This window comes from Cyprinus carpio, chromosome B25 (genome assembly GCF_018340385.1).
Source record: "Cyprinus carpio isolate SPL01 chromosome B25, ASM1834038v1, whole genome shotgun sequence".
Classification (NCBI taxonomy): domain Eukaryota; kingdom Metazoa; phylum Chordata; class Actinopteri; order Cypriniformes; family Cyprinidae; genus Cyprinus; species Cyprinus carpio.
Genome location: NC_056621.1, coordinates 3,892,626 through 3,906,457, shown reverse-complemented (window position 1 = coordinate 3,906,457; position 13,832 = coordinate 3,892,626). Strand labels below are relative to the sequence as shown.

Here is a 13,832-nt window from a genome sequence, read left to right as displayed (position 1 = left end):
TATGTTATGTTACTGTATGTTATGTTATGTTATGTTACTGTATGTTATGTTATGTTATGTTATGTTAAATTCTTTGTTCAGTTCGATTTTGTTATGTTCGTTCCATTCCTGTTATGTTGTGTTATGTTATATTATTATGTTATGTTAAAATATTTGTTCAGTTCTGGTATGTTATGTTGGTTCCATTGTGTTATGTTTTATTTAACGTTACATTATGTTACATTATGTTACATTAAATTGTTTGTTCAGTTCTAGAATTTTATGTTTGTTCCATTCTGTTATTTTGTGTGTTGTTATATGTTGCATTATGTTTTGCTATGTTACGTTATGCTGTTATGTTATGTTGCGCAATGTCATGTTACATTGTGTTATGTAAAGTTACGCTATGTTACGTTACATTATGTTACATTAAATTGTTCAGTTCTGGTTTTTTCGGTTGGTTTCATTGTGTTATGTTATGTTATGTTATGTTATGTTATGTTATGTTATGTTATGTTATGTTATGTTATGTTACATTAAATTGTTTGTTCAGTTGTAGTATGTTTGTTCCATTCTATGTTGTTAATGTTATTTTATGTGATGTGTTTTGTTAAGTAAATTTGTTATACATGTTGTATTTTTGTTATATTATGTTATATTGTTGTTACTTAAATGTTCCTAGTTCTGGCTGATTTTCACACATTTATGTTGTGTGCCTGCAGTTCTGCTCATTCAGCAGGATGAGTTTAAATCCTCATTATACATTCACAAAAATAATTGTGGGTGAAAGATTTTGCTCTGTCACCTTTTAGCAGTTGTTCATAACATTAGACCTGTTGAAGTTAAATCTATAAAAAAGTAAACAGAGTAATACTATGGTACTTTTTGTTTAGGTGAAATCTTGACGAAGTACCTCCCGACCGGGCATCTCTCTTCCTCTGCTGTATGCTGATCCGTAAAATCACATTTGCCAAAAAATGTAGGTGATGAGTATACAGCTATCCCAGAATTCCCTGCCACCAGCACCTCGTACCCTGGAACAGACCTGGAGCGTGCAGGAGGAGAGGAGGAGAGCTGCACACGATGGATTCCTTCAAAAGCGTCCATCACAGAAAGTATATTCCCAGTCTAGCACCTCTTAAAAACACACACTCGCCGTGAGTGCACTCACTTCAGCTGCATTTCTCACTGCCAGCCTGTTAAATACAGAGAGATTAGATTCACATTCAGAGATTAAGACTTTGTAGTTTTTTTTCATGCATCACTGCTAAAGTTTCAGTTCAGTTTATCAAAGTGTAACTAAAGCATTGCACCATAACCTAATGTTTGCAACAATGTAGTTAAATATCTACTTAACATGCTCTCATAGAGACAAAACTGGAAAGTGTTTAAATATGAAAATGGACTACAACTACAACATTTATCCTTTTTATACATAAAAGTATAAATGAATTATATATACTGTAAACTGGAAATAAACGTTATGACATTAATGACATGATAAAATGTGCAAAAAAATGTTGTAGTTGCTTTTGATATAGAAAGGGTGAAGTGTAAGTGTCATTTTTAAATGTGCCATTTAATAGGATATATCAAAAGTCTCCAAGTCCTTCCCATTTCAAATACAATGACAGAACACAACAGAAAAATCAGGCTTACCCCAGTCACCTAATGCGTTTTTTTCTTCATGCAAAAGCACTTTCAAAAACCCTACTCTCGTTAAATACGCTCTCAGATGCTATTTGCATGTTTTGAGTATCTAAAGAGCTGCAGATCTTCACACTGGATGACTTGCACCAACTCTGAACGGAGCTCCAACACTTATGGTCAGTCATGGGTTAATGAAATTGGGGCCACACGCAGAGGTGCATTTCCTCCACTAGAGGGCCCTACATAGTGCACTAAACACCCTGCTGAGGGCCTCTGTGATCAGAAAGTATTTACTGGAGCCTAAACTCTACATGAAAGATTAAGAAATGTTGATTTCCTGTGCATCTGCATAATATTTACATTACACAACTGCAATTAATACATGACTCTTTTAATGGAGAATGTGTGTGAGTGTTTGTGCGTGTGTGAGTTTTGAAAGATTTGCTCAGATTAACAAACCCCCGCAGTTTTCCACAATGCCTCTTTGTTAGTGGAAAACAGATTAACAGGTCAAGTGACCGGAGGTGTGGGCGTCTCTGCTCGATCTTTCCCGTCTTTAACGGTTCCGGTAAAGACGTCAACTCCCAAAACATCACACGCTGTGAGTAGAGTTACTTCTTTCTTACAGAGACAGTGTTTCAGGCCTACAGACAAGGAATGGAAAGCAGTTGCATTTGATATGATGGATTTACAGTCTGATGTTTTCTGTTTCTCTTCTAATACTTCTCACATTTGCTTCATTTGACCCATGCATTTGAATATAACTGGCTTGTTGCGATTAGTTTAGATGCTGATGCATGCTTACTAACATCTGATTCAGCCAGTGCTGAACATGCATGCATGTGTTTCCCGGTGTAGATGTCCAGGCTTATCATCTCTAATCATAGTGAAAGGTCAGTAGAGACTGTGATTGACAGGCTGTGAGTGGTCTTCCGGTCCAAAGCGGGCAGCGATGACGGTGACATACTCACGGTGGGTGGCAGATGCGCGCCTGGGCACCTTTTATCGCCTGCTTCTGCGATGGAAAGGGAGCATCTACAAACTGTTATATCGAGAGCTGCTGATCTTCACTGTGATGTATGGCACCATCAGCATCACATACAGGTAAACACTGATTCTTCACTTTCTTTACTCGAGCCAAGCTTATAGTGATGGTACGATGGTAAAGTAATGGTGTTAGATAGAAATACCATGGTGTTTTGATATGTATCATGGTCATGGTATTAAAAGACAAAAGTGCCATGTTTTTAAAACATATAGGCCTATCATGGTATGGTATGGCTATCATGTGGTACTACTATTTATAATAGTAGTAGTACAGTATTTCTGAAAGTATGTTGGAGTAACATGTATATGAATTTCAGTAGCACTGGTATATTTCAAAATCTTGTTTGTATTTTATGGCATTACATATGGCATTGCCTACCATGTCCAAAAACATGGTATTTCCCCTTTGTACCATGTCCAAAAATATGATAATACCATGGTACTTTGATATACTATGGTGCTAATAAATCTATAGTACTACCATAACGATTTGGGACATGGTACCATGACATTACCATGTTTATTTTTTAACATTTACCATATTTAGTAGCACAGTATTACTCCAAGTATATTGGAGTAACATGTAAATACCATTATATATTCATTTCAGTACCAGTGGTTGTACCATGGTACTTTTTTAGGTTTGAAATGTATATGGTACTCCAAAAGCTATTTCAAAGATTACCATGGTAAATAAAAACATATTAATACTGTGGTATTTTGATATGTACCAGGATACTACAGTAAATGATTATCATATTTATATACCATGGCATTACCTGTCATGGTGCATGTCCGAAAAACTTGGTATTAACTTTGTACCATGTCCGAAAAGCATGATAATACCACTACTTTGATATACTATTGTACTAAATTATTACTAAATCCATATACCATGGTATTTCAAACTTACTTCAAAGAATTTATTTTAATAGTTTTCTACCAGTTATTGAAATATGCACTCTTTGATTGACAGGTGTATACTGACTGAAGAGCAGCGCAGGATGTTCGAGAAGCTCTCCATGTACTGCGATCAGTACGCACAACTGATTCCTGTGTCGTTCGTACTGGGTAAACCTGACTTACAGTAGTGCTTTTTTTTTTTGGATTAAAACAATCAATTCTCAACGTCTCTCTCACTCTCTTCCTGCAGGTTTCTATGTGACTCTTGTGGTGACTCGTTGGTGGGGTCAGTTCGAGAGCGTCCCGTGGCCGGATCGCCTGTCAGCGCTGGTTAGCGGACATGTCCGGGGTGCAGATGAAGGGGCCAGACTCGTCCGCAGGAGTCTAATGCGTTACGCCAACCTGTCAGGCATCCTGATCTACCGCTCGGTCAGCACCGCCGTCTACAAGAGGTTCCCCACCATGAGCCACCTGGTTCAAGCAGGTAAACTGGGATTCAGGCCACGTAATGTGGTCTAGAACAGCGATTAAAGCTATGTTTTGTGCCCGTACCCTTCAGTATCTGGGATTTAACCTCAGAGGGGAAACAGGAAGGAATTACAGCCAGATCCCTAAGAGCTTTGGCTGTTGAGAAATAGTTCACACAAACATAAATTCTGTCATAATTTAACTCATGTCAAGTCACTTTTATTTATACAGTGCTGGACTGTTTTAATGATTAATCGTGCATACAAATGAGCCTATAGCATATGTATTTTTGTATATCATATTTGTATCAGACCTCAAAGGTAACCTGGGCCCCCATGGTCCATGACTTTGAGGATGATTTTTGGAGCTTGACAGCCCCTGATCACTGTATGATTTCATGCAAAAGAGCAAAGTCAACATATGGGTTGAAAACTCTCGTGTACTGTAGGTTTGATGACGGCTGAGGAACTGAGGCACTTAGAGGAGCTGCCCTCCCCTCATAATAAGTTCTGGGTTCCCTGCATGTGGTTTGTCAGTCTGGCCATGAGAGCTCGATCTGAAGGACGCATCAATAATGACGTCGCAATGACCGCCATCCTCAACGTACGTCTGTCTGTGTATATAGACTCATCACTCCTGTGATTCTGAATGTATATGTGTCATAAAAAGGCTAAGAATATATCATATAGCCTAGAATAAAAATATTTGGTTAATATCCAATTTTATTTTACTGTTTTATTAATGTTTGCTATTTATGATGGTATTTATCATAGAATAGCCTACCATTTGTAATATATTCAAGAAAACTCAAACATGCAGTGCTGGGTAGTAACTGATTACATGTAATCTGGATCAGATTCCAAATATAGGTACTTGTAACTGGATTATGCAGATTATAGTTACTTTTTATGGATACATGATTACATATTACTCACAAAATGACAGTAAATTATTCATATTCTCTTTCTCTTTTAATATTTGCTTGTCAAAAGCTTTGACTATATTCACAATATAGATGTAAATGTCATGTAAATAATTCTGCGATCCATGCTTTTTGAATAGTTCGTTCATTTTCATCATGTAATCTGTAATCAGGAATGGACTACAATTTGTAAGTAATCTACCCAGCACCATATATCTATTTATTTTATTGTTGTGAGCTAACAGCTCTGAACGATTCACTGAGTTGAGTCTGATTCAAACCGCCAACGTAAGAGCCAGTTCGAGTCTGTTTAATGAATCTTTTCACTGAACCGTTTCATATGAATCATTTTTTGTTGACTCGGACATCGTTTTTTGTTAAATCCTCAGTTTGTGTTGTTCAAAACATTTTAGTAATATTGGGATACTTTTGATCAAAAAACAAAACAAACAAACAAACAAACAAACAAACAAAACAACAACAACAAGAAAAAAAAAAACGGGATTATTCTGATCCCAGTAGAAGGGTGGATTTCAGGAACAAAAATGTAATAAAACTTCAAAACTGGTCCAAAAAATACAACATTTGTAACATGTAATATATCCCCAAATCCCCAAACAGCTGTCAATATCAGATGAAAATATTATATTTTAGTTAAAGTTTTTTTTTTTTTTTTTTTTTTATCACTGATTGTAAACTACATTGGCACAATCATCAGAGATGGACCAGTCAGAAGTAGTTAGTTATTTGTGTAAATGCAATGCAAAACTAGAATGCAAAACATTTTTTTTTTCCATCTCTATTTTTTTTTCCATCACCATGTCCCTTTAGGGGCTCCGTAGAGTCAAGAGTCAAGTCAAGAGGCATTTATTTGTCATTTGCATAGTTAACACTGGGGAAAACTGGGCATTGAAATGCTTGTGACTAGTCTCAGACATACAGTGATAATAACAAAACATAAAAAACACTTAGTAGAGCACTAACCAGATCTGGATCAGGGTGATCCAATCCAATTTTGCTTTAAAAAGCTGGCACAAAAGTAAGATGAGTTACCAGATCCTGGATAGCAAAACATGGGAGTTCCAAATCCAGATCATTCTGATCCAAATAAAACTTTTTGAACAACTGGTTCAGTAATGAGTCAGTGAACGACTCTGAATGATTCACTGACTGAAATGATTTTGAGTTAAAGCACTAATTTACGAGCGAGTGCATGTTTTTGACTAAAGTCTTTTTTTTTCTTTTCTTTGCGTTTCCAACATGTAGTTTTCAGTAGTAATGGAATCATGGAATTTCCGTAGTAACATCTGGCCATGAAGCAAAGTTATTCAGATGATATTTTACTAAGAACTCCATAATTCTTCCTCTGAGCAATAGTGTTTTTTTCTCTGGATTTTCTCCTGGTAGGAGTTGAACACACTGCGCTCTCAGTGTATGAGGCTGTATGGCTATGACTGGATCAGCTTACCTCTCGTTTACACACAGGTTTGATGGTTCAAACTCGTCTAGCTTCATTTACTAGCACTAATAATAGAGACAGAGACAGAACTAGCCAGACTACAGAATACTCATAACATCTCAGAGTTCCCTGTATAGATCCAAGTAAAATCTGAAATGAAATTGAGTTGAACTGACCAAATTTGTTTGACCAATCAATATTGATTAATTTATATATATGACTAATCTCTGGATGGAATGGGAAATAATCTTTAAATGATCTCTAATTGGTTGGAATGGCTTATAGTGATCTCTGATTGGTTGGAATGAGCAGCGATGATCTCTGATTGGTTGGAATGCGCAGCGATGATCTCTGATTGGTTGGCGTGAACATTTCTGCACACTGAATGGTTGAAATGATTGATGTAGATGATGAATTTTGTAATGCTTTTAAACAGTTTGTAAATGTCCTGTGCTCTCTGATAGGTTGTAACCGTGGCTGTGTACAGTTTCTTTTTGGCTTGTCTGATTGGTCGGCAGTTCCTCGACCCCGCCCAGGGTTACCCGGGTCACAACCTTGACTTCTACCTGCCCGTCTTCACCTTACTGCAGTTCTTTTTCTATGTGGGCTGGCTCAAGGTGTGTTATCTTATTAGTGAAGTATCACATTAGTTGGGGCTCCACTCCACACTCACCGTCTCTAATAACTGGTTTTATCTTATAAAATGACTGTTTAGCTCTATATAAACATTGCCTAATTATATGGAGTTCAATGCAGCTGACATGACATACACCAAACTTGTCTTGAAACATACAAATTTAGTGAAACACCACTTTGATAATGGTTACATCACACTGATGTAATGTAGCTACATCATCTTTAACAAAAAGTCAGAAAATGATTGCATTGGTGTGTTTTCAGGTGGCAGAGCAGCTCATTAATCCGTTTGGGGAGGATGACGATGACTTTGAGACGAACTGGCTGGTGGACCGTAATTTACAGGTACATCATCTGCCCCGCAACTAATGACATGTTTCTTGATCTCCTTCGTGTCATTCTGTCTCGTCTTGCTCTGTGGATTTGTGTGTCTGGTTGTACAGACTCTCTGGTAAAATCTCCCCACTTGTGTCTGTGTATTATAAGGTGTGCTAAATAATTTATTTGATTATACATCATAGGCCAAAATGACTTTCTATAGACATAATGCATAATTACAGCAAAGCATTTTTCAGTTACTGATGCCATTGGAGAAATACTCATGTAAGACTATTTGTCACACAATATTACTTTATTTTGCACTTGAAAATATCTAATAATATGATATATTATTATGATATAATAATGTAGTATTTTTATTGCACTTTTTATTTTATACCTGCATCAAAGCTTTAGTTTTGTGTCACATGGGCCAACATTGCAGCATTGCTAAGGTGTTAAACATAGATATTTCTCCTTTTTGTAAGCACCTGTGCTTATGCAAACATAAATAGATGTGCATTTCCCCCAGGTGTCTCTGCTGTCAGTGGATGAGATGTATGATCTGGTTCCTCTGGTTGAGAGAGATAAATACTGGGATGAATCTGAACCTCAGCCGCCTTACACAGCTGCCAGCGCCGAACACCGCAAACCCTCATTTATGGGATCTGCTTTGGACATCAGGTGACACACACATCCTCACACACACACTTAAACCCACCGATATACAACTACAGCACACACATGCACATTTTGGCTGCACAAACAAAATTCAGTCAAAACATGCTTCAGATTTTTATTAAAAATTCTCTTAGCCACTAAAAGTGGAATGAAAAACACTTTAATAATTTTTTTCACTTATTTTTTTTTTTTTACTTCTGTAATGAGATCATTTCTAAGTGAAACAGGCTATTCAGCTGGAAATATTAACCCTCTCTACATGTAATTTGTTAACAAGTAAATAAAGGTTAAATAATTTAATGTTAAATAATGATGATCTGTTTTTTTTTAACAATACCAGATACTGATAACATTTTCTTATGTCAAGTACTTTATTTACTGATTCATTACTGATTGATTAGTACATTAAGACCATTTATTTGTATTACATGCTTTCTAAAATGTTATGTTTAAATATGCAAATGTGGCATCATCTAGTTAAAGGAATAGTTCACCCCAAAATGAAAATTCTGTCATTAATTACTCACCCTCATGTCGTTCCAAACCCGTAAGATCTTTGTTCAGCTACGGAACACAAATTAAGATATTTTTTAATGAAATCCAAGAGCTCTCTGACCCTCCATAGGTCAGCGCAATGCAACTGCAATGTTCCCAGGCCCAGAAACGTATTAAGAACATTGTTAAAACAGTCCATGTGACATCAGTGGTTCAACCGTAATTTTATGAAGCTACAAGAATAATTTTTGTGTACAAAGAAAGCAAAAATAACAACTTTGTTCAACAATTCTTCTCCCCTGAGTTACCATTATGGAGAGTACCACGACACATGCGTTTATGTTCCTCTGCACGTAAACAACTCCTGACGTAGAACACACATGTGCATGCGTTGTTTACGTGCAGAGGAAGGAATCCACACCAATGCGTCGTGGTACTCTCCATAATGGCAGAAGACGGTAAAGTCTTTTGAGGAGTGTTTTGAGGAATTTTATATTATAAATCGTATACATAAATTGTATGTTACATAAATCAGAGGAATGATACAGTGGTGTGAAAAATTGTTGGCCCCCTTCCTGATTTCTTATTTTTTTGCATGTTTGTCACACTTTAATGTTTCAGATCATCAAACAAATGTAAATATTAGTCAAAGATAACACAAGTAAACACGAGTATATGGCCCTGTGTGAAGAAGTGTTTGCCCCTCTGTTAAAACTGTGGTTTATCACACCTGAGTTCAGTTTCTCTAGCCACACCCAGGCCTGATTACTGCCACACCTGTTCACAATCAAGAAATCTCTTAAATAGACCTGCCTGACAAAGTGAAGTAGACCAAAAGATCCTCAAAAGCTAGACATCATGCCGAGATCCAAAGAAATTCAGAAACAATTGAGCAAGTAATTGAGATCTATCAGTCTGGAAAAGGTTATAAAGCCATTTCTAAAGCTTTGGGACTCCAGCGAACTCCAGCGATGGTGGAGTCATTAACACTGATCTTAACTGAGGCAAGTGAGGCCTGCAGTTCTGTGGATGTTGTTGTGGGATCTTTTGTGACCTCTTGGATGAGTCTTCGCTGTGCTCTTGGGGTAATTTTGGTCGGCCGGCCACTCCTGGGAAGGTTCTCCACTGTTCCATGTTTTTGCCATTTGTGAATAATGGCTCTCACTGTGGTTCGCTGGAGTCCCCAAAGCTTTAGAAATGGCTTTATAACCTTTTCCAGACTGATAGATCTCAATTACTTTCTTTCTCATTTGTTTCTGAATTTCTTTGGATCTTGGCATGATGTCAAGCTTTTGAGGATCTTTTGGTCTACTTCACTTTGTCAGGCAGGTCCTATTTAAGAGATTTCTTGATTGTGAACAGGTGTAGCAGTAATCAGGCCTGGGTGTGGCTAGAGAAACTGAACTCAGGTGTGATAAACCACAGTTTTAACAGAGGGGCAAACACTTCTTCACACAGGGTCATGTAGTTTTGGATTTTGTTTTCCCTTAATAATAAAAACCTTCATTTAAAAACTGCATGTTGTGTTTACTTGTGTTATCTTTGACTAATATTTAAATCTGTTTGATGATCTGAAACATTAAAGTGTGACAAACTTGCAAAACAATAAGAAATCAGGACGGGGGCCAACACTTTTTCACACCACTGTAAATGAACAAACCTCTCTGTAAAAACCTTCAGAATATATATTGGAATAAAAGCGTTTGGTGTACATAAATGCTACTGAATTGGAGAAAAACTGATTTTGAGACAACTGCCTTTAAAGGTATGTATTGTAATTGAAATTTACAGACGCAAAATTGGTGAAGTGTAATCAAATAAACAAAAAACATGAATGTGTATTTTGGATGTTTTCTTTACATTAGACATGTCATGAAAGCGAAATAAACAAAATAACAAAATTGGCCAGTGAAAAAACAATGGTTTGCATGTAATGCCTTGCCTTAATTTAATATTATTATACACTCACCTAAGGGATTATTAGGAACACCTGTTCAATCTCTCATTAATGCAATTATCTAATCAACCAATCACATGGCAGTTGCTTCAATGCATTTAGGGGTGTGGTCCTGGTCAAGACAATCTCCTGGACTCCAAACTGAATGTCAGAATGGGGAAGAAAGGTGATTTAAGCAATTTTGAGCGTGGCATGGTTGTTGGTGCCAGACGGGCCGGTCTGAGTATTTCACAATCTGCTCAGTTACTGGGATTTTCACACACAGCCATTTCTAGGGTTTACAAAGAGAATGGTGTGAAAAGGGAAAAAACATCCAGTATGCGGCAGTCCTGTGGGCGAAAATGCCTTGTTGATGCTAGAGGTCAGAGGAGAATGGGCCGACTGATTCTAGAGCTGATAGAAGAGCAACTTTGACTGAAATAACCACTCGTTACAACCGAGGTATGCAGCAAAGCATTTGTGAAGCCACAACATGCACAACCTTGAGGCGGATGGGCTACAACAGCAGAAGACCCCACCGGGTACCACTCATCTCCACTACAAATAGGAAAAAGAGGCTACAATTTGCACGAGCTCACCAAAATTGGAGAGTTGAAGACTGGAAAAATGTTGCCTGGTCTGATGAGTCTCGATTTCTGTTGAGACATTCAGATGGTAGAGTCAGAATTTGGCGTAAACAGAATGAGAACATGGATCCATCATGCCTTGTTACCACTGTGCAGGCTGGTGGTGGTGGTGTAATGGTGTGGAGGCCCCTTAGTATGGCACACTTTAGGCCCCTTAGTGCCAATTGGGCATCGTTGAAATGCCACAGCCTACCTGAGCATTGTTTCTGACCATGTCCATCCCTTTATGACCACCATGTACCCATCCTCTGATGGCTACTTCCAGCAGGATAATGCACCATGTCACAAAGCTTGAATCATTTCAAACTGATTTCTTGAACATGACAATGAGTTCACTGTACTAAAATGGCCCCCACAGTCACCAGATCTCAACCCAAGATAGCATCTTTGGGATGTGGTGGAACGGGAGCTTCGTGCCCTGGATGTGCATCCCACAAATCTCCATCAACTGCAAGATGCTATCCTATCAATATGGGCCAAACATTTCTAAAGAATGCTTTCAGCACCTTGTTGAATCAATGCCACGTAGAATTAAGGGAGTTCTGAAGGCGAAAGGGGGTCAAACACAGTATTAGTATGGTGTTCCTATTAATCCTTTAGGTGAGTGTATGTTGGGGTGGGATAATATTACAGAATTTAATAAAAATAGAACTGTCAAAAAAGTACATTTTTATTTCCTGGTGACTTTTACCCAAGTTGCATAGTTCAGTAAAAATGAGCCAGGCAATATTTTCAAGATTCAAAAGCACATTTTGTCTAACAGAAAATTCTCAAGGTCAGTTGTGGGATATAAACACCGTTCTCTCTCTGTCTCTCAGCGTTCCCAAAGAGGAAATGGAATTCCAGCACAATCTGGAGCAGATTAAAGAACACGAGGAAGCCAATCATTCCACTCCATTTCTAGGCAGCTTGAGTCGCATTCTTGGCGTCCAGTCGCCCAATTTCCCCCGCTTGACACCCACATCCCAAGTCTCCCTCCTGCGGCGACGTCCCCGTGCCCCCTTCTCTCGCTTCCCACTTTATCTCCATCCCGAGAGCTTTCTGATGCCCAGCCATGCCCGGAACGCTGACATGGAGGATGCATTCTCATCCATGCCTCTATACGAAAGACCCGGTTTCTACAGTTGTCCTCAGACGCCCATCCACTGCGTCCCTCCATCCATTCCTCGCCCAAGACCACGAAGAGTGCACGGCGACAGCTCCAGCTCCCTGGTGCATCCGTTGATGGGCTCTCAAGTCTTGGCTCCGCCCGACACTCCTGCGCCTCCTTCCTCCGCCTTCCCTTGGGTGGGTGAAGACAGCGAACATTCGTGTCCCGCCTTCTCCTTTCCAGACCCTGTGCCTGAGCTGTTACCCAAAGTACGGCCAAGTCAAGGGTTGCCGTCGCGCCGCCCCCTGCCTCTGCGACTTTCTTTGGAGACAACCCCATCTCCGTCTACACCTGAAAGGGTGTTTTCTTTCACTCCTCCATCTTGGTCGCAAGCTCAAATCAATACCGCCAGTTCAGGGAGTGTGAACGCAGCTGCGACTTCAAACAGCAACAACAACCTATACAACAGCGTGGCAAACAACCCCTGGCCAATCAGCAGAAGCACCACTGCAAGCACAGCCAATCCCATCAGCCCAAGCCCCACGGCGACTCAGCAGACAGCCAATCAGCACAACTCTGCCAACGACTCTGGCATCTCATTGGCTGAGGGGGATCTGTTGGGTGCTGCGGTGAAAACAAAGGAACAGCTCTGAATTGGGTGGAAAATACCAGCTTAGACCAGCATGGATTCTCTTCCAGACTAGTTTAGAGCTGGTCTAGCATGTTTTAGCCTACATTTAAGACATTTTAAGAAACCTCAGTAGCGGAAGTCGTCATAGCTGGGTAAACTTCTGCAATGGAGAACAGAAATACACATTTGCCCCAACAGAAAAAAAACAAACAAACAAAAAAAACAAACAAACAAAAAACATCGCTGGTAGACTTTGACATTCTAAAAGAGGAAAAAAATATTGAGAGATTGATTACGTTGAGAAGTGAGAAAGATGTTAAATTGTGTTAGCTGTGTTAGAAACACTCGTACAGAAACTAGTTTTAAGTTATTGGCAAGGTAATAAAACACAAAGTATAGTGCTTTTTACAAAATATTAATATTTTAGATCAACTTTGCTAGATTTATGATGTTAAAACTGTGGAAACGCCATCATAGTCTGTAAAAAGAGTAACATGCATAAGTTGATAAATTCCATCAATCAAACGTATAATTTGACATGGTTTCCAGTCATTATTTGTTTTTGTTTATTTTTATTATGTTGCTGTACAGTATGTGGGTGGAGACAGGTCATATAAATCAGTAAAATCACTTGAACTTCTCCTCCGTCTTGTCTAACTTTGATGTGGGTCTTGTGATAGTTACCATTTGCATAAACATTGTTGCAGAGTATCTAAAAATAAGTATTTTTTTAGATTATAAAACCAAATTGTATAAAAAAGAAAAGATCCAGATCCACACAGAGATCCTTTCCAGCCACTGGTGCAGAACAAACCTCCCAAACACAATGCATCATGGGACTGTAACAGAATTAAACGGTTTTGTACCAACCTGTGCACTTTACACTGATTAGTAATTTTCAGAATGAGATTAAAAGAGGGTAAAATCAAAGCTCTGTTTATTTTGGCTTGATTTTATAGTGGAATATTTG

At 38.5% G+C, this 13,832-nt stretch overlaps 1 protein-coding gene across 3 annotated transcripts; it reads left to right on the top strand.

Moving 5' to 3' along the window:
* The first annotated feature begins 1,173 nt into the window (after window positions 1-1,173).
* best1 (bestrophin 1) lies at window positions 1,174-13,059 on the top strand. 3 transcript variants are annotated; one of them, XM_042752759.1, is made up of 10 exons: window positions 1,174-2,230; window positions 2,547-2,733; window positions 3,653-3,747; window positions 3,830-4,063; window positions 4,496-4,650; window positions 6,377-6,454; window positions 6,893-7,045; window positions 7,329-7,409; window positions 7,915-8,066; window positions 11,960-13,059. In XM_042752759.1, exons 2-10 carry the CDS (start codon window positions 2,582-2,584, stop codon window positions 12,882-12,884), a joined length of 2,025 nt encoding a protein of 674 aa, XP_042608693.1. In that variant the 5' UTR covers window positions 1,174-2,230; window positions 2,547-2,581; the 3' UTR covers window positions 12,885-13,059. The 3 variants fall into 3 exon arrangements, with proteins under 3 accessions (XP_042608693.1, XP_042608692.1, XP_042608694.1); XM_042752758.1 differs by having other exon boundaries at window positions 2,412-2,733; XM_042752760.1 differs by lacking the exon at window positions 6,377-6,454 and having other exon boundaries at window positions 1,175-2,733.
* The last annotated feature ends 773 nt before the right edge of the window (window positions 13,060-13,832 follow it).

Coding starts and splice junctions, on each gene's coding strand:
- best1 (XM_042752759.1), top strand. CDS start 2,582: ATGACGGTGACATACTCACGGTGGGTGGCAGATGCGCGCCTGGGCACC. Junction 4,651..6,376: donor CAATGACCGCCATCCTCAAC/GTACGTCTGTCT, acceptor TTCTCCTGGTAG/GAGTTGAACACACTGCGCTC. Junction 8,067..11,959: donor GGATCTGCTTTGGACATCAG/GTGACACACACA, acceptor TCTGTCTCTCAG/CGTTCCCAAAGAGGAAATGG.